Source organism: Rhinolophus ferrumequinum, chromosome 18, assembly GCF_004115265.2.
Source record: "Rhinolophus ferrumequinum isolate MPI-CBG mRhiFer1 chromosome 18, mRhiFer1_v1.p, whole genome shotgun sequence".
NCBI lineage: Eukaryota > Metazoa > Chordata > Mammalia > Chiroptera > Rhinolophidae > Rhinolophus > Rhinolophus ferrumequinum.
In genome coordinates, this window is record NC_046301.1 from 19,314,764 (window position 1) to 19,341,468 (window position 26,705).

A 26,705-nucleotide genomic window follows, 5' to 3' on the forward strand; every position below is an offset into this window, starting at 1 on the left:
GCGTGTCTCAGGCAGTGGGAGCCTCAGAATTGGGGGTCAGTAGTACAGTGAGGGAGGGAGGCCCAGATGCTGGCCAAGTCAGCCACCCAGATAGAAAGTCAAACTTTGCCACTTATAGTGAGTTCTGGCACCTGGGACTTAGTCTCTTGGAGCCTCCAGTTTCTCATCTGTAAAATGGGAATAATTACACCAATGTCCAAAATTGTCATAAGGATTAAATAGGAAGATTCACATCATAAGGATTAAATTAAGGCTTCATGTAAAGCGCTGAGCAGAGCACCCAGCGCATGGCAGGTGATTAATAGAGGTCAGTAAAGGGTTTCCTGGATTGGAGAAAGGCATTACTGGAGAGAAAAACACACACTAAAAATGGTATTTTAAGACAGGGCAGTGGGATGAGAAGGTAGGCATGAAAGAGAGGTTTTGCTGATACAATCAAGAGAATTTGCTGACTAACTGAACATGAAAAGTGAGGTGTGGAGATTGAGGGGGTGGGCAGCAGGACTGGTTGCTATATCAATATAAGAAGCAGGTTTGGGGAGGTTTCTATGCCAACGGAGGAAGCTGGTTTGTAGAGAACCCGAACGCAGGGAAAGAAAAGGTTACTGACTTTTCCTCCAGCGCATGTGGGGTTAGAGGGGCCTTGAGGATACCCAGGTGGGAATATCTGAATGGAACTGGAAATAGGAGCTCAGGGCCACAGATCTGGGAGCTGGTTTATAAAAGGTGACTGCTGCTGTGGGAATGGCCCCAAAGTTCCCACTGGGAGAGCACGTGGGATGGGAAGACAGGCTGGGGACCAGAACTGGAAACGTTACCATGAAAGGGCTGAGTGGAAAAGGCGGCCGATGCAGGGCACAGACAGCCACTCCAGGGCCGTGCTAGTACTTGACGAAGTGGAAAGGGGACATTTCAGCCTGGACACAGTCAGAGCTCAAGCAACAGCCCTGAGAGAGGGCTGTGACCCCATAATGACTGCTCTGGGAGCAGCCCCACAGTGGAATAGGTGTTAGTAATCCAGAATCAAGATGGGGCAGCTCTTCTCTCAGCTGCATTGTCATGGTCCTCGGGGCTTTGCGGGAGCTGGGCAAAATTGTTGCTCCGAGTTCTTTGCCGTAGGCAGAAAAAGGCAAGACCCAGGGAGCTCTGGAGGGCTGGAGGGCCTTTCTATTCATGCTGGAAGACAGGGATTGCTGCAAACATCTTAAAATTCAGAATCAGGTGTCTTCATTAACTGACGAAGTAGAGACTCGTGCCCTGGTCACTCCCTGACTTGATTAGTGACATTTAACGGACTTCGTAATAGACCTTTTGCATAGATTAGAAGTCGTGCAGACTAGAGCCTGACACCTGACTTCACACGTCCGACACCAATGTCGATGTGGTTTACCCAGGTCCCTTCCGTGTTGAATGATCATAGCAGCTGCCACTTTCTGAGTTCTTACCCAGTGCCAGGCACTGTGACAGCTGTCTGCAGGGCTTCTCTCCTTCGATCTTAAAAACAGACCTATGTTACACAATTCTCACTTTGGCTTTGTGAGCAGAGAAGTAAGCTCTAGAAATGGTATTTTGCTCTGTCTTCAACACACATAGGACTTCTTAGGTGTGGAGCTGGAGTAGTGGCTGGGGGGGAGGGGGCGTTGTCAGAATGTCCCGCACAGATGAAAATAGCAGTGGGTCCCAGGAGAGGAAGTCACGGTAAACCTTTAACGGTGGAGAAGATACGGGCTGAGTTCTAGCCATGGCGGCAAAGCCAGCCCAGGGTGCCACGCTGACAGCACTGCTCTCTGTGAACACAGAGTCTAGAACTTCCAGCAGTGGGCACAAATCGACATGGGTGCAAAGATTTCGAGTTTGGGATAGCCAGTAACAAGGGAAATGCTCAAACCCTAGGGCTGAGGCCAGGATTTGTTTCCTTCGTTGTCTTTTCCTCCCCGTGGACTATGAAGCCTGCTGTACGACATACTAGAAGCCCTACGCGCCTTCCTTCCGATTGTCTGGGATTTCTGAGATGTGGAGGTTTTCATTCGCTGCACATAAAGGGAGAACAACATTCTTTATGAAAACCTTGCCTGAAGAACTCAGGTCGAGTTTAGAATCATTGCTAGTTTCCAGGATTTTAGAATATGGGAACATAAGATCTTGTAAGGGGCATGTGGTTTTAAGGCTGGAGAGGAGTCTATGGTCGCAGTTAGTCGTGAGGGCTCTGGAGTCAGGAAAATCTGAGTTCAAATCCCAACTCCACCAGGTCAGAGTTAAGAGGCTTGCACTTACTATTTACCTTTCTGGGCTTAGTTTCCTTATCTGTATGATGCAGATATAACAGTACTTATCTTACTAGAGTTGTCGACAGAATTAAATGAACAATCTGGGTAAAGGACCTAGTGTAGTGCAGAGGCATGCTGGAGTCGGCTTGTCTCATCTCACGAGAGCCCGTTACCTCAACCCTTCTGGATGCCACCGTGAGGGACGGCATCCTGGTAGCTTGAAATCTCCAGGGTGGGAGTGTTTACACCCCGAGCACCAGATATTAGCTACTAGTGTTGCAATCCCCCGGCCCATGTGAATACACATTCACTTATATTCGGATGTAATGGTCTAAGAATGAATCCCACGTTCTGTGGGAAGTATTCTCCCACCGAGATTTCCAGGAGTTTGTATTCTTCTGATCATCTCATGCACAGAATTCCTGCTTATGACTTGGTGTCTTTATTACTGGAATGTTCTACTTTCTCTCCCCTATGTCACTTCTTGGTGGATGTTGAACATTTTATTTCATTTTCTCCCAAAATACACAAAAAGCTCTGGTATAAAGCAGAGTTTTACTAAAGGATTTTTTTTTGGGGTGGTGGTCGGGGGGAGTGTTTTAGATCTGCAGAAAGAGCCACTATGGAAAACAGTATGGGGGTTCCTAAAGAACTTAAAAATAGAACTACCATGTAATCCAGCAGTCTCACTTTTGATATACATCCAAAGTAACCAAAATCATGAACTTGAACAGGTATCTATAATAAGAGCTCTCAACAATTTGAAGGTTCAGGTCTTACCTTCACAATTTAGAAAGTCACTACACTTTTTTTTGGCTACTAGTCTGAGCCAGGCACTGTGGTAGGCACAGTAGAAAAACAGAAATGAGGAGGAGATAGAAAACGTGGGATGAGATGGAGAGGTAAGGTAATGATCGCACAATGGTTTCAGAAGACGGGAGGTTCTAGGCACCCCTCACAGGGAGGCAGCTTCGCGCTGGCAGGTGAGCAGATGAGCCTTCCTGGGGGAGGAGACCGTCCTGTCAGCCTTCCAGGCGGAAGAGGACTGCTAAGCTAAGGCAGCAAAATAAGAACATGAAGGTATTTCAGAATTCAAACAAGGTCACTTGCTCATGAAGAAACACTGGGTTTGAAAAAATAAAAAAAGTACTGGGTTTGGAAAAGGCATTCTAGGTTTCATCTGTCCTATCCCTCAAAAGTATGACCAGGGTGGCTAACGTTCAGATCACCTAAAATTTGCCACTTTTCTTGTGTATGTCTCTCTTTTGGTCTTCAACTCTGATGCAGAGAACACATATTTCTAACCAAAAAACAAGGGCTGTTTCTGGATTTTAATGTTATGGTGTGGTGAAGGTATTGAGATGGAGGAGTACCTGGAAGAGGGAGCTTGCATTTATCTAACCACAAATGATGTAACAGTATTGGGATGAAACAAGAGAAACCTGTACATACTTGGAAGGCACTGTGAGTACATCTGAAATAGGTTAAAAATAAGCCACAGGTTCTCTTGTGATTTCTGAAACATGTCTTTGTTTAATCATAGAATTCTTTTCATCTTCCATTCATCATAAATAATCCACTTAATTACTTTACCAGTCCTTTTGAAAAAATTTGGTATTTAGCATAAACAAACACTGAACATTAGCCAGAAGTGTGTTAGAACACCGAACATTAGCCAGAAGTTTTAAACAGAATAGGAAAACAAATTTAAAAAAACATAAAAATTTAAAACTGAGAAAAGAACACATGAAAAGATTAACATTATTACCCACTAAAAATAAATTTCATAACAACTATTTTAAAAAAATCCAGGTGGAAAAAAGAGTAAACATAAATATAATCTAATGTATTTCTTTCATAAATACATTTAGACAAAACAAATGTGTAAAACAGATAGCTTGAGAGTGCATACACATAATAAAGTATTTTAAGATACAAATAATTAATTCCCAATAAGCATGAATTAAAAATAAATTTTGATTTTATTTTTTGTTCTTTATGGAAAAATATGCCATAGACTTTGTGTTAAAAAATAGGCATAAACATATCACAAAAGCCACCAAAATTCACCAGGTAAAGACGACTATTTGAAAACAAAACACATTCTTAAAGCAAAAGATAAAATGTTATAGCATTTTCAGTTGAATTTTATCCCATACTCACACACCTACTATAGGTGTTTGATAATAGAGGTAGATAAGTTGGGGGAAAAACAATCAATTCAGTATTCTAATGCTAGCTTTTATGATAGCTCAGACAGACAGACAGACAATTTCACTTACTCTGAAATTCAAAGAAGTTTATAGGAACAAAACATGAAAATCTTTCTGCACTTCATATGTAAGCATCCAAAGCATCAAGCAAAATCACTGCAGTTTTAGACACAAGTGAAATTCTCAACAGCAGAAATTCTTGACAAACAGCCTGTTTAGCATAGATTTTTGCAGGGTCTGGCACCCGCTTTAGAATTGACAGTGAGGATAATTCTTTTGAAATTTTTGAGGTCCAGTGACACTGAAATGAGTCAGAAGTAACACAAGATGAGACCTGATAGTAACAATAATATAAATTAACACTATTGATAAACTTGGTAAGTTTCTAAGGAATGATTTTTTTTTATTGTCGACAAAGCCACAACAAAAGAGCTGCTAAGGACAGAGTGTGGCCTCAGAGTGACCCAGGACACCAATATCGTCTGTCAGATCAAGAAAGACAAGTAGACAGGATGTGACAGAATAGTATGCAGGACACAGAGAAAAAGTGCCCCTAAATTCTATATATTGCTTTAGTCTCTATTTTGGTCCACTGAAAGCTCTTCCAGACACAGCAGAAGCAAATTTTGGATACTCCTTTGAAAACTGATTTTACTTGATATTTTAGTTAATGAATGGTTTTGCATTTTCTGTGCCAGTTTTTTTTTCATTTGGCTAGACAGAATGTGTATGTGTAATATTTGTTTGCATCTATGACCTTTATATTTCCATTATTCATCAGAGCAACATGATTTAATTTTTTTAAAAAATGTTGCAAACATTTGTCAAATCTGCCAAGGAAATTCTCATTAATAACTTGTCTCAAATACCTTAAGTGTGCTTAATTCAAGGATGTAACAGGCTGCTTCTGGCGGAAAGGGGCAATTTGTGCTCAGCACATTTATGTAAAAGGAAAAAAATTTTTGGTCTCAATTGCAGAATGTGAATATAATCCATCATTAATTGTCGATGCTCTCAAACTGATTATAACAGTTTTGTGTCTCACATTTGGCTGTTACAAGTTTGAAAGTATGTTGGAAAACAGGAAAGAAAGCAATTATGGAAGAAAAAGGAAAAACATACGAAATATAATTTTAAAACTCCTGAAAACCAAATCCTGTACTTTACCTCAAAACTTCACTTACTTTATTCATAACTCAAACATCAGGCTCTTTCTTTGAAGCAGCTTATAATAAATTTAAGACTTATAATACCATAATCTCTTATAATGGAACTGAGGAATTTCTGTCTGGAAAGCATTTGAAGGAATGTCTCTAAAAAAATGATGTCAAGAAGCGCATATTAACGTATGCTTTCCAGCACCTATTCAGTGACCCCTGCTGAGCTGATAAGGAAGTGGCATGTCACAGTCACAGAAAAAATGAATCACACAGTAAATCAAAGTATTTGTGAATAAGACTTTGGAAATTTTCACTGTCATCAGAAGGGCATTCTTCTGATGGGGTGACCTCACTGCAAACAGTACAGTAACTATTATAAAGTTGTCTTGCACAAAGGTGGGAGGAGGAAAGCATGTTTGCTTTTGTCACTTACGATGACTGCTGCCTGCATCAGGGGCAAAAAAAATTAAACAACTCCTAAATACGTACCATCCCTGGCAGTAACCAACAAAGTAGGTTTTGGAAATAACGCTCTTGTCAAATCCATTTTAAGGCACTTAAACAGTTATATCATAATTTTGTGTAAAAAAATAAAATATGCATCGAAGCAACATTCACAAGTACAAGTCTTCAGAAGTGTATGTACAATCCTGTACATATATACATCGCCGCACGACAAGTGCTTCCTTCGTTATACTGTTGGCCTCGTCAACTTTACTCCCTGCAAGACAGGAAAACACGCAGAGTTGGACAACACCCATGAGCAAAGTGAAAGCATCAATTAACACCAGATAATTTAAGCTACTAGAAAGAAGAAGATAGCGTTATATAACCACTGATCCAAACCTCTGGTTACAGACCCACCTGCCCGCCGCACTGGCCAGCAGACTTTGTCCTCTCCCCCAGCCCGGCCTGGCTACTCATACAGTCCTGCTGTGCACTCCACGGTGGCCGACGGTCTCTATCAGTATTGTGTACAAAGCAGAGGAGACACTCCTGGATACCCTTCAGATGGACACTTCATGTATACTTGTGTGGTCAATGCGGACGGATAATATTCTAAGCCTTCTGGATTATTCTAAGTTAGACAGTGGCTCCCTGATTTGCACTGGTGGCTGTGCAAAGGGAAAATGAACAGCATGGTCCAATTTTATCTCCCGTTTAGAAATGCTTCTGTTACTCTGTATGATAAATCTCAGAGCTGTTAAACATTTAGAAGAAAATTCCACTCTGATTAATTTGCTGTTTACTATGACTGCATATTACTGATAGAGTGTTGGGATTTTCAAATAATTTTCTTCATTCTTTGTCAAAATTTCTATGTAGAAATTCTGGCCTACAAGGCACACACACCTTGATAAACGTAAGCGTAAACATACATGGAAGTTTTCAAAATGGATAAATAGTAAAGGAAAAGGTACGAAACTGTGCTGAGTACGAGGGCCAGAGCTGCGCGTCATACCCAGCACAGAACGGCAGTCACTAACATTTCGTTAAATAGTGAAATAAGTGATGGTGTTGGGTGGGTTAAACTTTTCAGGTAGGATCCTGGGGACCTGGGGCACTCCTTCTAGAAACAAAGCTATGTTTCTGTCTGGAGTGTCGTCATGGTGTAGGAGAAAGATCTGCGGGGCCAAGTAGACCAGGGTTCAAGTCCTAACTGTAGCACAGACTAAACCACAACTTGCTCGCTCTATGAGCCTGTTTCCTAACCTGTATGATGGAGGTAGCAGAGCTTGCTGCAAACGGTGTTGTAGATACGAATGAGCAACAGTGACAATCACGATAACTACAGTAGATAGCTTTGGTCAAACACCTGCCACACACGCTTCTCAACTCCGAAGAGTAGGTGTTATCATTAGTCTTAGAGTGGCAAAAAGCGAGGTACGGAGAAGTGAAGCAACGTGCCCGGGCCACCCAGTGACGAGATGGTAGAGATGGCAGTGGCTCAAGAGTCCACACTTTGAACCCGGGAAAGGCAGGGACAGGCTTCGCGTGCACAGAGCTCGGTAATTGGGAGTGTGGCTATTCCGTTTTCAGGACACTAAGGATGGACACAGGGCATTCTGTCATCGGCTGTCGCTTCTTCCTACTCATCTCCTGATAACAGTCACCCCTGTATCCAGTGGAAAGAAGTCCTGTAAAGTCCGAGCCGCTGGGAAGGAGCCAGCTCTGTGGGGTCATCCGTGGTACACGTAGCCTTGAAACTTCTTGTGAATCACCCAGCTTATATTATTTTGGCTGATAATTTTGGAAATCAAATCCACAAATATCAAATAAGCACCAAGACTCTGAGCTAAGTGTGGTGCAATTGATATTGTGTGGGCTCCTTTGCTACTGCAATTTTATTTTTTAATGCCCAAACACACAGTTTTGCTGCACAAAGACATTATTAAATGTCTAGGTAATTAAAAATACAGTAGGCATTCTAATGAAAGCCAGCTGCTGTCATAGTTAGAAAGGCATGTGAAATCAGGACACGTGAAAAATCAAGTGGGGCAAAGACGGTATGTGAAGAGGTACAAGTTTTAAGTATGTTTACTGCACCTTTACCCCATTGCAATACGCCCTTCAATATGAGCCAATTAAAAAGATATTCAAAAACCGCATTTTAAGTATAATTGTACTTTTATAACAATAGGAAACACTTAACCCTCAACTTTCCTGTTCATATGGAAATGGATCAAGGCATCGTTATTATTGGATTTAATTCAGAAAATAGGGACTTTGAGAACGAGATTATGCTAGCAAAAGTTCATGAGCAGCTAAGAGGCTGGATTAGCATTTCAATCTGACTTGGATTCAAGTAAGACCTTTCTAGAGTCTCACCTTCTGCCTCGACACCATCCAGGACTTTATTGTTGGCACCAACACACTTCCCAGGAGGATCTGAACCGGGTGGTAGATGAGCAAGGGAACGGATATCAAAGAGAGGTGCTCATGGCCTGCAAACACGATCTTCAGCATTGGAATTCCTGATGAACAAAGAAGACAGAAATTCTAGAGGCAAATTCGTCTGTCATCACATTAAAGACATCCTCCATTCAAACGGGAACTTCGGAATAGGTCATTACCATATTTCCCCCCATGTGTATTCACAGAACTGAAAAGGGAAGGTCTCACATGAGTCACCAAGTCAGTTCATTTTCTTTTCACTCCATAAAGCTCTAAGCTCTCCCTAGAACTGATTAAAGCTGAAAAGGTGGTAAGTATTCAGGGCACCAATAACTCTCGCTGCAAATTCACACAAAATTTAACAAAGAGAGGAGAGAAGATAGTGTGGAATAGAGTTGCTTCAAGAAGGCTGAGAAATACCAGCGATGCAGAGATTCAAAAATGCATCTTTTCTTGCTTAGTAGTAAAACAGTCTGTCGGTCTTTAGGGAGGCCTGCCTGGCACCATTTCAAAGCCCCAAACTTTACGTTTGAGAGTCAAAATGATATGGTCAGATAATGTATGGTATGTTTAGCTCTGAGTAGGAGGGTGCTTTAGCCAAATGTTCTCATTTGGCCCAGGATCTGAAAGCGCTTTACGTGACACTGTGTACAGTAGGTGAACTCTAAGATTAGTTCCGGGTGTTTAAACCCCACAGTGAGAATCTTAATGGAACCCAGGTAAATGAATTCTCCTTTATGAGGCTATCATTCCATTACAGCAAAGGCAAGGTGTGTACATCTTGTAAGCAGCTGCCTATAGTGTGGACCTATTAAGCTTCCATGCAGAACTCAGACACTGGCAGTTTAACTATCATTACCAATTGTTTTAATATGGCCCAGTTGTCAGAATTATTGAGGATGTGTGTCAGCTTTTTCAATTGAATAGCTTTAATAGCTTAGCTTTCTTCTTGTTTCTTTGAGAACAGCCTCTGAAAAGGACCCCAGCTCCTAAACATGTACAATGATGGCACCCAAATAACTTTTTATTATAACCCAGTAAGGAAAGGTCTGCTTTTTCAATTATTTTTACCTTCTAATAATTTTTAAACCTTTATGCGAAAATGTATTTCACGGCTGCTTTCTTTTCCATAGCCTCACATATCGTTGCCATAAACAGGAAATACTTAACTCTTCCCAATGTCTCTCTCAGAGCTTCAAAAAGCACACATTTAGATTTTTGCAGTTTCCGTCTTCTCACGAATATGAAAACCAAAAGAGCTTTCTTACAAATAATAATATGCCTAACCCTTTTATAGTTGAAAAGCAGTATGTGACATTACAGCCCTAGAAAGCTGTCTCGATGAGACAAGAAGAAGACCTGAACATATTCTCCACCATTTCCAGGAAAGGTTATTTGGTCCAAAGGGACGATACTAAGGAGTTGGGGGATGAGGTGGAATAAAAGTGGGCGAAAGGGAGAAACGATAGAAAGATGGCGATTTTTGTCCCTAAAAGCAATCAGAGCAGAGGTTTCTGACCCAACATCTGAGGACCGTGGCTGCTGGGCTAAATCACCTGAGATAGCCTTCATGACTAAGACTTGGGGAGTCTGTCATTCCTCAGCAAGCTGAAGTGGTGCTGAATGGAAGCCGGCTGGGCCGTCACAGGGCCGCTGCTGCCATAAGGAAACCGCCAATCGGTTGCCAGGGACAGAAGGTCTCCTAATGTAAGCGACATCAGAGAGTCACTTGACTGATGAATTAGGTACGTGAAGATGGTAACGGTGACCGTAAAGGTTGTGTGCAGTGATTGCCTATTAGACGTCACGTGTTGTCAAGTGCTTTCCCATATTAACTGAACGAAGCCTCACAGTGAGCCTGGGAGGTTGATGAAAATCACTGTTCGCAACAGTTTTACACATGAGGAAATGGAGACTTTATCAAGCAGTGGAGTCGGAACTACAGTGCAGGACACCTGGATTTCCAGTTCTCTGCATCAGGTAAGGTTCAAGGCTTCTGAGGTCGTCAGCTCAAGATGCCATCGGGACTGCAGCTCCACAAAGCAGAAGAGTTTTTGATGCAAAAAACTTTCTAGGCTAGAAGTCCTTTTGGAACTCCTTCTCCTTGCATCCCTCCCAGAAGCACTTCCAGGGGCAGCAGATCTCATCAAAGTCTCCTGCTTCCCAAACCAGGGCATTCCTGTGACTTCATAAGGGTGAGGAGCTAAGTAACTGCTAGGACCACGCCCGTCGTGGCCAGGAAACCAGAGATAGAAAGCTGTGGCCAAGTCTTTACCCTCTAGAAGCTTCCAGTGTACAGATGACCTTCTGCCTTCTTTGGACCCTAATACCAACCTGCAGGAAGGTCTCTTCTGGTCCAGGGCTGGTTCTTCAGCTCCTATATCTCATCTTTGAACACCCTTCTGTACATTGCTCCACGATGGGCTGGGACGGCCAACATCCCTCCTTGTCGGCCGGCTCCCTGGACGGTCCTGCCGATAGGGGCACCAGGCAAGGCCGGACCAGGAGGAGGGCTTGGCTTCCTGCCAGCAACAGCACCTTCAAAGCAGTGGCCAGAGCCGGCTCCAGGCCCCAGTGACAGCTCACTGTACCCTCCGCAGAGGTCCCCATCGCCTCCTCCCAGCTTCTAAGTTCTGAGAAGCCCAACTTCTTCCTTTTGTTCCTCCAGGTCCACCTACTTCTCACAGTTAGTACTCCTTTGTTTCCTCACTGCCTCCCTTCCGTCTTTTCGGTGTTTCAACACTGTTTGGTCCTCCCTTTACTGAAAGAGTGATTTCTGTCTTTCCAACGGACCCTGGTGACACAGGCCCTTTTTCCACTTTGCCTTGCGTTACAGTTATGCACCTTGCTTGGAAAAAAGAAGGGATCCGTGATGACTCGTGGCTGCTGCAGACATTTCTCGAATTAAATAAAGATTTCTCCTCACCACTTTATGCGCCTTCTTGTTAATCATTAATCAAATTTCCTATCACTTTAAGTGACTAATGGTAAAAATATGATTGAAAATAATGTATCAGAGAAAAACGCCTTAGCTTCCCAGAGACTGGGGCCCTGGCCCTTTCACATGTCCTTGCTTGTCACTCTCATATGGTGGATCCACAAGTCAATCACTTGGTGGGAGAGGGGGCTCCAGCACTTCAAGTCACAGGGTATTTGTTTTGGGAAACTTGATTTCCCTCAGTCTTAAAAACATACTTTATTCTTCAACCATTTGATTATCCATTTTCCTTTTCAAATATTAAAATTTCTTCTCAATTTCCTGTTTATATCAATGTTTTTTCCCTGCTTTCTTCAGTGTCTTCGCCACCTCCCCTCCCCGTCCCATATTGAGCTTCCACTCAGTGCACTTTCATTTTCTCAAAGGTGACAGTAGAAGGAGAAGCTGGGAGAAGCAGAGTGAGAGTTAACTCGTCCCTGGTCCAGTGGCCCATCGTGCTGGGTCATCCTTTGGAAGCAGTGAGTTTGACCTCTCTGTCTGCCATGGCTCCAGCCCTATCAGGACGGCAATCTGAAACTCACCGAGAGGCTGGGAACCTGCGAGAGCCACTGCACGTGCCATACTGTCATTCCTGACACCTGGTCATGAATTTGGCAAAATCTGTTCTTTAAGTCAACTCAGAGAAACGCAGCTGTAGCTCTCATTCCAGAAGCCTAGGTACTCGTAATGTACCACCCTTTCATCCTCTTCACTTTCACCCAATTCACTTGACCCTTCCTTCCTTCCTTCCTTCCTTCCTTCCTTCCTTCCTTCCTTCCTTCCTTCCTTCCTTCCTCCCTTCCTCCCTCCCTCCCTCCCTCCCTCCCTCCCTCCCTCTTTCCCTCCCATCAACTAGCACTCATGTAACCCGATTAAGTATTCTGTGAAAGGGTAAGCCATGCGGGAAGTGGGATGTGACATAACTCTGCCTTTAACTAACTTACTGGGCACCTCTGTGACCACTCGTCCCTCCCTCCCCATAACCTTCCTTCAGGCACAGTCAGCTCTCAACTGTACTTCCTATACGACCTCCAAACCAGTCTCTCTGCCTTCAGGCTTGCCCTGTCCAAGCGATTTAAATCTGGCTACGTCAAATCACACAATTTCTGACGCGAGACAAGGACCTTCAGTGACCTGGCCCCCAGCCCACGCTTGGTCTCCCACCTGTAGGCCTTTGCCTAGAACGCCCATAACCACTACGAGATCGGTTAGCCCTCCGTTCCTAAGCTGCCCGCTCTGGGAAGTCATTCTCAAAGTCCCAGGCTGGCCTTCAGATCTTTCTGCTCTGTGCTCACGGGACCTGGGGCACATTCCAGCCTGGCATTCACTGCCTGATCCCTGTACGTTTTCCTCGCTAATCTACGTTTCTGAGGGTCAGCGACTATTTCTTCTTCATCTTTGAGCATTTAGTAGGTACTCAAAAGGAGCATGTTGAAGGAATGGATTTGTATTTTTCCAGATCCCATCAAAAAGTTACTGTGCAGATTATCACTCCATTTTTACTACATTCGTTAACTAGGAAAGAAAAAAAAAAAGCACAGTAATTAAAAAACCCCCCACAAACTTACTAGAAAGAGTTTTTAAAGTAAGATTTAAATATAGGACTCTTTTCATCTTGCTATCACTGCACTAATATAAACAAAGCAAATTAATTTTAATGCTCCCAGATACTGATTCTGTGTCACCATGGTTGACAGGATCCAACTAGACTTTATGAGATGGCATTTGACTTGATAGAAGTGAACACTATGCACACATTTACAATTTTACAGGGACTTTAAGCTGTCACGCTGAAAAATGTTTATAAAACATTAATCAAAAATGCCTCTTTAATACAATGCATTGTCTGAAAGAGGTTGGAAGGCACATATTGTAAATGGATTCCTTTTCTGACTAAAGTAATTTCCACCAAAAGCATTTCCCCCACTGCTCTAGGAGCACACTCATAGATAAAGAGCACTTTTCCAGCGCATTTGCTACCTGATCCAAACACTTGGGAAATCACTAATGTACAGCACGCCGTATTTCCATGTCACACATGACACATTCGTCTAAAATTATCCAACAGAGTTTGACACTGCAGCACACTCCATAAGCAGAGTTTTCAACTGACATCTGCCAAGCAGGAACTTCAAGGACACGCTTTCTTCTTCTAACAAGCGAGTAAGGGCTTTCTTTTATCCTATACCCAGGATGGAAAGGATAAAACAGTACGTCGTACAAAATCAGGCCCCCGTCTGCCCCCCATTTTAAATGTTTATTTTATAGTCTCTGAATTAGAACATTCCCTTTGTATCAGTGTTCAGGTTTCAACAGTTACTACTTTCTAACGGATGAGCCGTTTTTTAAATTTTTCCTTGAGAAACAGACATTTTTCTTCCTTGATTAAACATACGCCTTTATAAAACTCCCTCTGAAGGCTGCTTTCTTGTCCACAGTATAAAACTATTTACTTTCTATCACTGTTCAGAGTTTGTTTTACTTTTAGGTGCAACGTTCTTCCTGTCTTCATTCATCCAGCCATCCATTCATTCATTCATACAATGCTTTTGGGGTCTCTGCTATATGTGAGTTACTGTTCTCGGTGCTGAGGATATGAGGAGAAGAACATAGACAAGATCCCTGCCTTCTTGGGACCCTGACTACCTCAACTGTTCTCCAACCAAGGGATGAGGGCCGGGAGGCATGTGGAACCCCCTCTGTCACTGGCTTACCCAGTTTCTACAACTCAGATTTTGGGGGGCGTGTCTGACTAATCCCACTTGTCTTTCTAGCTCTACATCAAGTTACCCAATTCTGTACATTCCTTCGTCCACCTACCATTCTCCTTCCCCGTCCCCCCGTTCCCTAGTCCCCCCAGTTTTCACTACCATCTTCCTAAATCCACTTCCTCATAAAATCAAGCCAACATTACTTACAGCCGCCTGACATAACCCCGTCTCCAGACTCTTCCCTTCATCAATCCTACCAACCTCAGTCAGATTAATCTTCCTAAAACCCACATTAATTAAAGCCAATAGTCTGCTCAAGAATTACAATGACTTTCGAGTGCCCATTCATCAAAGCCTCTACTTATTTAACTTCAGTGAGGAACCGGTGCTTCTACCACCATTTTGTAAGGGCTTGCGGCACACGCAGGCCTCTGCCTGCATCACTGCATTACATCCTTCTACAGCCCTATGAAGTAGGTGGCGGTTTCCCCATCTGAAGATGAGGAAACTAAGGTTTAGAGCAGTTAAGTGACTTGCCTGCCGTCATACATCTGGGAGGTGGTGGAGGCAGAATTAGACCACAGCCTACCTCATGTAATCACCAAGCTGTGTTAACGCCATTAAACCAAACTGGCAGTTGCCGACTGCCGTGACTGGCACAGGCCTAGCCCTTTCTGGTCTCTGTAAAAGCTGAGCCCTTGCCTGGATCTTGTCCTTTCTCTCTGTGTTCCTAAATCCTGTGCGTTTGTTGGGCTCAGCAGCTTTGTCTTTTCCTCCACCATGAAGGTGGCCCCCCTGTGGACTCTTTCCTCTTTTGAAGAATGAAGTTGCATCTCCTAATTTAGCATTTGCTTATGTGGCCATTAGTTTCTTTTCTAGAGGTTTTGTTTTTCCCTGAACGGAGGCAAAGTATGATATTTTTCTTGTAGCCTCCTGCAGTGTTGAAGCCCAGTACTCAATACGTACTGGTAAATGATTGATTACTTAAGAATAGGTGCTAAAGTAATGTTTCCTATCGAAAAAGACAGGATATAGAACAAACCTTAGCTGCTTTACTAGACTGTAAAGAGACTCATTCACATACCCCTCTGGGAGAGCACTGTATTTTATAGGATAAAAATATATTTGCGATGGCAGGAAGGAAAGAAACTGGACTGACCGTGGAACATAAAATTTGAAATGACTATGGTAATTGTGGAGTTGGAGAGGAAATATATTGAAAAATACCCTTTGTGTCTTTTGAAACCTAATATTACACTTACTTTCCCACTTAGCTGAGAGACAGTAAAACTCCAAGTCACCTGGACCATTTCCTGTCTTTCAAAGATTCACTCGCCTGAATTCACATGACTTGTTTTCCATTTAAATGCTTTCTCAGAGTTTTCCCTGAGTTCTGGAGAGAGCTGACTGGCAAATCTGGAATCCAGTTGTATCTCTCTTTAGTTGTCATGGTGATTTCCCACTTTTGTTTAGTTTGTTCTTAGTTAGAAACATCCATAATTTTACTATCCAAAGGTCCTACACATTGTTATTTGAATTCTCTCTCTTCCTCCTTAGTAAATCATTCAGAAAAGGCCATGTTTGCCTTTAAAAGTCATATGGATGAATGGCCTCCCCAGTCAAAATGTAATCCAGGAAGGCAGTCAGTGTTTGAGAAACGCGGCCACTCTTTTTGGGCATCTCTAAATGCTAATCGCTCTGTCCCCTCCCTGCCCACACACACATATACGGGTGGGAGGGGAACAGACGGACAGAGGGAGGGAGAGGGAGAGGGAGACAGAGACAGAGAGAGAGAGAGAGAGAGAGAGGTTGAGAGAGAGGGAGTGTTTCTCTTCGGAGACAGTCACAGAAAGTCAAACTCACTGGCACTGATTTATCTCAATTACTAAAGAAAGGGGCAATTATATGCCATTTCTAGAGCACGAAATGATGCCATGATAAGGTACAACAGTTTTGGAAGTTAGTTAAAAAAGGCTTTCAGTTAGGATTATCCCAAAGCAAGCTCATTTCCAGTAACACAGATGTTAGATGCAGTGATCAAAACTATTATATCCGGTAGCCTGCACGAGACAATGCAGTGCAGCAGTAAAGAGGCCTGATACAGGAGTCAGGAAGCCCTGGACTGGATACCATGTCCACCACTTACCTCCGGTGTGACCTTTGTTGGGCAAGTTATTTAACCCCAGTTTTCACAAAATGTACCTACTTTGCAGGTTAAAAAAAAGATTAAGTGAAATGATACACAATGTCTGGTAAGTAGTGAGTCTTTATCCATTATGTGCCAGAGACTGTTGTAAGTATAGTGAATACATGGGCAAACTCTCCGCCCTCGCCTCCCCCCAATCCTCATGGAGCTTATGCTCTTACTCATTGAACAGGGAGAAGACAGGGAATGACAAGGCAAGGCCAGGCAAAGAGCACATTCTCCCCGGTAACAAAATCGTGGCACAGAGTAATGAGAAAATACAGCACTGCTGTCGAGGAAAAAACGTTGTTAGGAAAACGGATTCCATGAACATTTGAGTTATTCTCATTTTTGCCTCTCTTTTAGAGTGAGTACAAAGAAAGGCCACTTACTTCCAGGGTGATGGGTGTGGAGTGGCTTGCTGTCCCTCACAGAGTCCTGTTACATTAGTCAAGTGCTGCCCGAAGGTGTGGCCCTTCGGAGCAGCCGGTGTTTAGTCTGCAGAACCCCAAGAACTGCATTCTGCTCGTAATCCTGGCTATTCTAGGATTTCCCCCAAACCCATTCTGGAACATTCCAAAGGCTGGCACATCAACTTCCTGCAGATTCCTTAGGAAAGGGGACAGGATGTGACAGATCATGTGACTTGCTCGCATTCACTCCCGTCTAAGTGACTGGTCTTTTGCTCAAATTCGCCACGGTATTTTAACATGAAGACTGTACTGTCTTACCCTTGCCAATGATTTACATTTTATTTGCTTCCCGGTGCTCTTCCTGCCATTCCATCTTTAACTGAAAACTCCTGCCATAGTATCTTTGGTATGATTCCACCACAACAGAACCTCTATTATTGCTTTATGAGACAGAAGAGAACACTTTTGTCCTTTTTATACAGAGTCATCCAAAATGAGGTACAACTACATATATGCAAATTAGAGCTCACTAGTAGTTTTCCCAGTGTCCCACTGATGGGTTCAGGGAATCCACATCGACCTACAGCATTTCCAAATTGCTGAACACAAAGGTGATAGCAGCAGTTCTCGGATGTCTAACAAACCCCTTTGGCTAGGCCTCTGGCAGAAAAACAACATAAGCTTGCACCAGTTGAACAGGTCCACCCAGATGGAATTTTAACTTCTAACCTCTGAAGCCTGAAAAATACGTATGGTTACATCAGTAGATGTCACAGGAGAGAGACAGCTTTGGAAGCCACAGGAGATGGCAGCCACCATGCCCCACACACTGGACGTCCTCTCTGCTGTCCTGGAAGAGGCTCGTACTGCGCCCCTGCCACCCCTCTCTTCCCCTCGACAGGTAGGAAGCTTTTAAGCTCGGTTTCTTTTCTGGTGTAGTCAGAAGCTATTTAGTTATGTGAAATAGATGTTTGTGTAAAACTTTCCTAAGAGATTTAGCCTTCTTTCATATTCAACCAGAATTCAAAAATATTCCTTTATCCAAAGTGGAGAGTTAGGCCTGGAGAGCAGGAAAATGAATCAATTTAATGCTCACACTAGATGTCTAAGGCCATTACTAAGAAAAAACAACAATCTTCCCAGTAATCGCGCTTTAGGAAAAAGAGAGCACCATCCAAGTTGTAGTCTTTCCGCAACCCCACTTCACACAGGACTTCAGAAGCCTTATCTGCAGTTCATGGGTGTCTTTGTTTTCATTTGTATGTTAGTAAGGCCGAATACAGATTGTAAAAAATAATTCCACAGGGCTTACTGTGTGTCAAGCACCATTCTGAGAGTGTGTAGACATCTACTCATTCACGCCTCACATTTACAGTGTGAGTGAAGCGACCATATCATCTCCATTTTTCACATGAGGAAACTGAGGTGGCAATGAATAAAAATTTCTCAAGGCCACGCCGAAGTACTGATATCAGGGCTGTAGCTGGGATGTGACCACAGACAGGCTGGTTCTAGGGTCTGTGCTCTTCCCCAGACTGTGTGCCTGCAGTGCCCCAAATGATAATTTGTCAGAATACTTAGGAACCCTAGAGAAAAGAGGTGCATGATAATAGGAATAGAATAATAGAGGTTGAATACCTAAGGAAAACAATATTTTCACAAGAAAGGTCTGAAAGGAAGAGAGGGACTCCTTCCAACAAAGGTGCATATGTGGCTGGGCTGTCACTCACTTTGAATAAAAGTTGGTGGGTGACCATTTTGGGCGCATTAGGACAATTACAGGTTGTGTTTTAGCCTTTAGTTACCTGGACTGTAATGCTACCACTTTGCTGAAAGTTTTATGTAAATAAAGATGCAAGACAGACCAAAATGAGCAGCTGGTATTATTTCTGTTTTGAAACAGATACGTGCTGATTGGAAAAGATGTTTAATAAATGGCCTGAGCCAGCTCACCAGATGCTGACAATGAAACATTTAACTCCCCCAATTGAAGGTTTCCGCTTCGGAAGGTTAGGTACACCCTCACCTGTCTGAAAGCTTGTAGGAGTAATTAGCAAACAGGGAATTGAAGACTGAATTAAAGAACTGAGCCACAGAGCTTTCATTCAAATGCTGGCTGGGTCTTCCAGGAGGAGTCACCATATTTACGGAGACAAGGTGGGCAGGAAGTAGAGTGAGATTCCTTTTTCCTTTTTCGAGGTTATGAATGAAGAGTCCTTTGTCTTGTAAAGAGAAAACCTGGCTTCTGGTTCATACTCACAGGATAGGAAAACATCGAAAATAGAAATGAGAGTTTCATATGACAAAAATAATGCCAGGTTATCAGAGTATATTTAACATGGTCATGAACACAGAACTGGCTCCATCTGATTGGCTCTGAAAAGGCTGGCTTAATTTTACAGAATATTTTGATGTGTTTTTACAGAAATGAAGGAAAGTACTTGAACATGGTAAGTCTCAGGCAGAGAAGCTGATGGGCGTGACAAGTACTTTCACTGATTCTGCTACAGTGCCACTACCCTAACCTCAGTTTTCCCTACAATTTTGCATTCATAATCCTTTTCACAGTGGACAGTGAACTTCCGGAAGGTTTCGAAATCTTACTTAAGTGGTAAATGTGAGTAAGCTGTGACCAAAATGAACATCAATTGTTTTTAATATACATTGTTTTGTTTTAGCAACATGGCCAGTAGTAATTTTCTACTTGATGGTACCATGTTTATGATGAATATAAACCTCAAAAGAGATGTCTTCTGACACACAGAAGAACAAGGCAGTTTTGATTTTAGGATTAGAAATCAGTTATTTATCCTTAAATACATTGTCTCTTAAAAAGGTTGACTCAAGATTCCGTGGTTTAACTTGACAAGATGATGTCCTGCTAACCTATTCCTGCCCTTCATTTTTTCTCAATGATATAAAAATTAGGTAGTTAGGACCTCATTTATAAGACTTTAGGCAGAGGAAGAAATTCAGAAAACCGTGGGAGCACTTTCTGGAAGAAATGGTTTTCTAATATCAATTTTCCTTATCCTCTGAATATATAACATATTTAATCATAACACAGAGAACTGTGGATTTCACAAATCAGTACAAACAAATGGCGAATTTCATGAACAAATTAGCAGGTATAACCCTACTGTGCATTCTTCTTGGAACATAGAACATAAACAGACAGAGAAGGTAGTCTAAGGCAGTGGTTCTCAGACCCAGCTGCATAATAAATCACCTGGGTGGGTTTAAAAAAAATACGATGCTTGGGTCTATTCTGCGAGTTTCCAGGTTCATAGGTGTATGGGGAGGGGTACCAGTATCACGGTTACTGGGCAGCTCCTAGGTGATTCGAATGTGAGCTGGGCTGAGAAGCCAGGTGTGGTAATAAGGGCAAGTAAGAGGACTCCGGAAGATTCTTGAGGCCGACAGATTGGCCACTGTGTACCAGCTCAGGCGTTTACTCACTGCGTGAACTGGGCTGAGTTATTGGACCACTGTGAGACTCAGTTTTCTGGTTTGGACAATTAGATCAATAATAGCTACTGGGCAGGGGTGTTGTGACGATGACATGAGATAATAAGGAAACTTCTGTGCCCAACACAGTGTCTAGCATGCAGTAGGCACCAAATAAATGCCAGAGCCTTCTCCTTCTAATGTTTTCAAAGTGTCCTCACACCTACTTTCTGATTTAGTGTTCCCCTCACCCTTGTGAAAGAGCAGAAAAATATAGGCTTGCTGGTTTGGATGTCTCTGTGTCTGGCTGATTTAGAATTTCCTGTCGCTTTATTATCCAAATGACTTCATATCCTCTCACAGGGCTGGAGAGCATTGGGGCTCAGTCCTCAGAGTTCTCTTCTCCTCTACCTGCCCACTCCTTAATGATCTCATCCGGTTTGACAGCTTCAGATGACATCGGTATGCTGAAAACTCCAGCCTGGACCAGAATTCCAGACTCCGAAAGCCAACTTTCCACTGGATGCTGGAAAGACATCTCAAAACTGACATGTTCATCCCGGACCTCGTGATGTGTCCCCACATCCCTCTTCCACCACCCAAATCTGCTTCTCTGCAACCTTCCCCAGTCCAGTGAAGACAACTCCCTCCTGCCAGCCTCGCAGGCACAACACCTCAAAATGTCTTGAATTCTTTTTCTCACATACACATCCAAGTCATCAGCAAATCCATTAGTTCTGTGTTCAAAATATATCCAAAATTCGACGCTTCTCACCACTTCTACCATTCTGACCTTTGACCAAACCACCCTAAGTTCTTGTCTGAATGAAAGCCTCTTACCTGGCCTGCCTGCTTCTCCCTGCTGCACCCGTCCACCCATCCAACCCCAGTCTTCGTTTAACAGAGCAGCCAGAGGGATCCTTTCAAAGTGGAAGCTGGAGCTTGTCACTTGTCCGCTCAAAACCCTCCAATGGCTTCCCCTCTCATTCTGAGCAAAAGGCCCAGTCCTTACAATGGCCAATAAGGCCTCACACAATATTACTCGCCCCCTCTCCCAGTGGTTTTTTACCAAGTATCCTGTAACGCCCTCCCTCATTTTGTTCCCTGAACAGTGGCCCTTCTGCCTTTTCCAACTTGCCAACTTGTTCCCTCTGGTTGGAATCTCCTTCCCCTAAATAGTCACACGGCTTGCTCCCTTTTTTCCTTCACATCTTGGATCCAATGTCCCCGTTAAGCCTGAAACCTTCTCACATCCACTTTGGCAATCCTTACTCTGTTTTTATTTTTCTTTATAACGCTTAGCACCATCTGCTGTGCCATATATTTAAGTGTTTGTCTGTTTAACAGCACTAGAAAGAAAGCGTTATAATGGCGAGAACTTTTTGTGTTTTGTTCCCTGCTGTCCCTGTAGGTCCTAGAATAGGGCCAGGCCCACAGTTAGCTAAATAAATACTTGTTGAATAAATGACTGAATCAAGGAAATTCTGTTTTGAAAGCAACTTTTCATTGGCACCAGTGCTTTCTGTACATTGCTGCACTCGTCGGTTGCAAGGGGGTTTGCTTTTATTATTACTATTAAACACTGAAAGTGTTTTAGAGAAGGTTTGCTCTAGCAGGAGACTAGAGTGCTAATACTAGAGTAGTACTAGTAGTGGAGAAGAGTACTAGCACAGAGAGCCGACTTGCATCAAAGGCAGCTCTGGGAAGTGTCAGTGCTCCAATGTCATCACTGTGCTCAACTTCAGGATAGATGACATCCAAGTGAACTGGCTTCCTGGGGTCCCGGAATCTTTTGAATTAGGTTCAATTTTATATCTCTTCCTGATCCCAGGGTAACTTGTTAAAAACCTCCTGAGTACCCCATGGCTTTCAAAATTGGGCAGCTCACTTATTTCTGGCTGGAGTTGTGTGGACGGGGGTAAGGAGGTGGTGGCGTCACCCTCAGTTTGCAGCTGCAGGCTCATTTGTTCTTTACTGTAAAGAAGCATGGAGCTAGCTGTCATGAAATATACACAATCTGTTGTATAGTGTCTGATTCAATTAAGAGAACTTCTGGGAAGAGACACTAGCAAATAAATAATTGGAGAGACGCAACACTGGAGCGACAATTGTCATTCATCGATCTCTGTTGGTGAGCTGGAATTGAGAGGACCAAACCTCGAGTGAATGAGATCTCCCGGTGAGGTTCTTCCCTTCAAACACAGTAAACAACTGTTGTTCTGTGATGCACCTTTTAGTACTGCTGGAGGCAAACTTTCTAATGTGAATCATCATCGTCAAAAACAAACCCGTCTGCAACAGGCAGCGAGCGCAGAGATGAACAGGAAGCACTGGGGAACGAACTGCTGCCCACTCTCCTGGACGTGGCCGAGGCCTCGTCAGAAAGGACAAGCTCCAGAATGACGGAATGTGCTGCGCTCACTTCCTGTGGAATTTTCCTTTCAGAAGCACGGGGTGTATATAACTCCGGGCACATGAGTTGATCATTAATGTACAGAATTAATCTCTTTAGAGAGACTTCTGACTATGACAAGGTGGTTTGTACTTTGAGATAAACAAGAAACTGTGGACTTCAAAGCTTCCATCACTAAGAGCTGACCTTAAGAAGCACGTAGGGATGAAGATCCGGTATGTTGTGTGAGGTGTCACTGTTTACTGCATGGGCTTTTCATGTCTTCTTGCCGATGAACTGTGTTGGGGGTGATCCCTGCAAGTTGAGCTCAGCTGCAGGGAAGCTGACGCATGTAAACGTTGGCCCTCCTGCTCCTGCTCCATCACAGACACTGAGCCAGCAGCAGACAGTTCACACGCCACTCTTAGGTATTTCTAGAAGATGGGGTGGCGTGATGGAAAGGACGTGGGCTTTGCCACCAGAGACCTGGGTTTACATCCTGACTGTGCCACCTACCAGCTATGTGATCGCGATTGGACCTTAATATGCTCAGTTTCCAGCTCTGCTCAAAATGAGGGTACAGTAACGATCTCAGATGGTGCTTGGAGGTTTCAGCGAGGCAGTGCACGTGAGGCACCTAGTACAGTGCCTGGCATAGAGTCAGCACTCCCAAAATGACAGCTGTTATTATCATTAGCAATAGCATTGTGAAACAGTATGGTGGGGTTCAAATGTAGTAATCTAAAGGACTGAACAGAGAAAGGGTTTGTCACTGAAATCATCCAGGATGAGGTCTGAAGCACTCCTAGAACTTTTGAGAACAGTGATGGCTGAGATACCGCGGTTTCCTACCCCGGATGCTGCCCAAACCTCCATGGGCCTCCATCTGTGTACAGGTTGTTAACAAGTGCTTACGATTCTGTTTGGTCTGCTGTCTCTTTCAGAGCGCTGACTTCTGGAAAGCAGTGATTCCCTCATGTGTGTCTTTTCTTATCTTTCCACAGTATGAATTTATACTGTGAGATTTTTTTATTTTGAAAAGTCATATATGTTTCCTTTCATAAAGGGACTTATATAAGAATAACTCTCAAATAGTGGGCATTTTGAAATTATTTTCAACATGCTTAACTTTATACTCAGCTTGCCGGGAAGACATGGTCTTAGAGAAAGCAAGCCTCACTTCTGGAGTAATAGGTATGATGGGCAGTGAATGGATGGTTTTCTTTTGATCAGGTCATACCTTATAAATCCCGGCATACTTTCACGTGCAAATGCTGTGGTTTAACCAGACTGGCACAAAAAGAACTCAAGAGCGCATTTGAAATTAAGGCAAAAATATGGGAACCACAGCTACAGATTAGAAAACTAAGAGCAGATTTTCATCCTTCTCAGACATGACCATGCAGCCATGGAATGAAGAAATGAGTGATTCCTAGATATCAGGGTCCAGGCCTATAGAGTGTTCTTTTAAAAATGTTATTGTTTCTGTATCTTTTTATAGTCCTTAGTAGTGTGCTACGAGAACACTTAAGCCCTAAGTATGTCCTTTTGGCTAATGATGAGATTAAGAAGTATCTAAAAGTGGGGCACACCATGGCCAGGCTTAAGTTAAAAAAAAACACAACCCAACAAACTAACAACCCAAGTTGACGCAAACTGGTTCCCACTGTCAACAAAAAGCACTTACACAAAACCTGACTGAATACTCTGCTGGGTCAAGAGTATTCCCTGAGAACCTGGGAACCTGGGCTCGTGAGCCAGCACCTCTGGAAGCTGGAGGTGATTCTGGATAGAGGTAATGCGGTGGCTGTCAAACTTCCATGTGTATATAATACTCTTTTTTGGAATGTCACAAAAATCAGATTTCAGGGTCTTCTTCTTAAAAATTCTGAAGCAGTGGGCCGGGACTAAGATGAAGCCCAGTAATCTAAATTTTTTTTAGGAAGCAATTTGCTATAATTTTGAGGGCCATGCTTTGAGAAATGCTGATCTTGTGGTGTCCCTCTGAATGACTCAAGATTCTAAAGTTAAATACTTAAGTCTTTCAAAATCAGAGAAATACTGAATGTTAGAATTAGAAGGGCCCCGTCACATCTGGTGACAACTTTTCATAGCGAGGGGACCACAGATTGATACTAGAGTCCAAGTTCCACAGCACAGCAGAGCACGATGGCTGAGAGTCAGACCTGGCTTGAGTTCTGGCTCTGCCACTTAGGAATTGGCCAACTTGTTTAACCCTTGGGAATTTCACTTGCCTTATCTGGGGTGTAAAAAATTAGTTAACAGAATCCTCCTTTAAAGTAAAGTAGGAAAGTCAGAAGGGGGCGCTCTCATGTCCTACTTCTATTGCTAAGCACCACTCTTTGTAATAGCCCTTCTAACTTCCTCTTCCCCTGTCCAGGGCGTTTCCTTGCCTTTGTTTTAGTGGACTGGCACGTGGCCTGCCATGGTGGCATGTTTCAGTTGCAAGTCTTTGTGGTTCCTGAATAAACCCATTTTGCTGGAGAAACATCGGGCTGGCTTTTTGTTTAAGGTCAACAGGGGTGACTGTGGGAATGATGAGAGCTGGCGCGTGTAAAGGACTGTTGGGAAGTGACCCACCCCAGGCCTGAGTTCCAGATTCTTTCTGACAGACAGTGTGTGTGGCCAAAGAATTTTCAGTTAGGTCAAAGCTAGCTACACCCCTACAACCTTGCCAACAAGTCTGAATGAAAGGGAGCTGCCACGATGCAGGTATTTTTAACACATAATAGCAATCAAGCACAAAAAAAGCTTAAGCAACCGGTTCTGTAAACTCAAAGTCCCAGCTCTGATCTTTCAAGTGCTCTCACTAACACCTTACATGAGAGGGCTTTCAAAGCACACACAGCTACATTCCAGAGCAGATTCAGTGAACTTTAGTCAGCCTCAGGCAACCACAGATCCTAACAGGAGAGGACACAAAACCAGGTAGGCAACTAGCATCCAGCACAGCCCTGAGATTTCCTATTCAGACTACGGATTCACCAGATTCTTTTAGCAAGTGGGACGTGTGTCTAAAGTTCTTGGGCCATCTATATATCAACAAGTCCATCTGTTCCATCGCTCAGGCAAAGTAACAAATCAGTAATTTCATCAATAAAAACCTATTTCTGAATTCATTATGCTAATATGCAAAGTCTCCCGGTGGGTAGAGGTACAGATAACACAAGCATTTGTCACAGCTCCTCTGGAGTATTTTCTTTCTGAGAAAATCACCACTGAACACTCCAGTGAGAATTTTCCATCAGAGCAACTGGCTGTCCCCGGCGCTGAAGTCTAAACTAACCAGCACAACCATTACACCACAGTGTCAACACAAGAGTATTTTCAAGTAAATTACTTTATGTGACAAGCACTTAGCACAGTGTTTGCCTATTAAGTACTCAATTACTGGTAGCTGTTAATATTACTATTATTACTACTATTGAAAACAGGATGAATAGAGGAACAATTAAAAAATAAATCAACAAAAGGTAGAGAAACTCGGTTATAGAAGCCGAATTAATAAAATCTAAATGTAGGTGATATATTACCGCAAATCAACTTAGCTTTGGTTCCTACATGGTGTCAGGAATTTGGGTTCAAGTTCAGTGAATAAGGGACAGCACAACCCAAAGCCTACATGGTAACTATTTGAGGAAGGGGATAAAAATCTCATCAAGCAAGGCATAAAGGGATATTTTTCAGACCTTGGATTATGACCCATTAATGAGTTGCAAAATCAATTCAATGGGTTTTTATCTAGCACTTGGATAGAAAATGGAACGTACGAGTATTACACAAAGTAAGAGTGAAAGCTGTGTTGTAAAACTTTTACACACATGCACGTGTGTACCGGCTCATACATATTTTTGCTGTCGGTTGTGGTTGCAAACATTTGACAGTCCCTGGCATAGAAGACACGGAGGGGGAGAAGTGTGGGTATCAGACGTTGGTCTTCCTGGCGAACGCCCTCTGGCATATCAGTAAGATGAATGGTACTTGACGGGCAGATTGGGGATCCCTCATAGAGGTTTTATTGTCT

At 43.1% G+C, this 26,705-nt stretch overlaps 1 protein-coding gene across 1 annotated transcript in view; it reads right to left on the reverse strand.

Moving 5' to 3' along the window:
* Positions 1-4,087: 4,087 nt before the first annotated feature.
* Positions 4,088-26,705, reverse strand: part of SLC10A7 (solute carrier family 10 member 7) — a 214,971-nt gene continuing 192,353 nt past the window's right edge. The window contains exons 11-12 of the mRNA XM_033133342.1: positions 8,470-8,615; positions 4,088-6,361 (exon numbers count right to left, since the gene is read on the reverse strand). Coding sequence (XP_032989233.1) covers positions 6,332-6,361; positions 8,470-8,615 — 176 coding nt within the window. The 3' untranslated portion in view covers positions 4,088-6,331. The remainder of the gene's footprint in view (positions 6,362-8,469; positions 8,616-26,705) is intronic.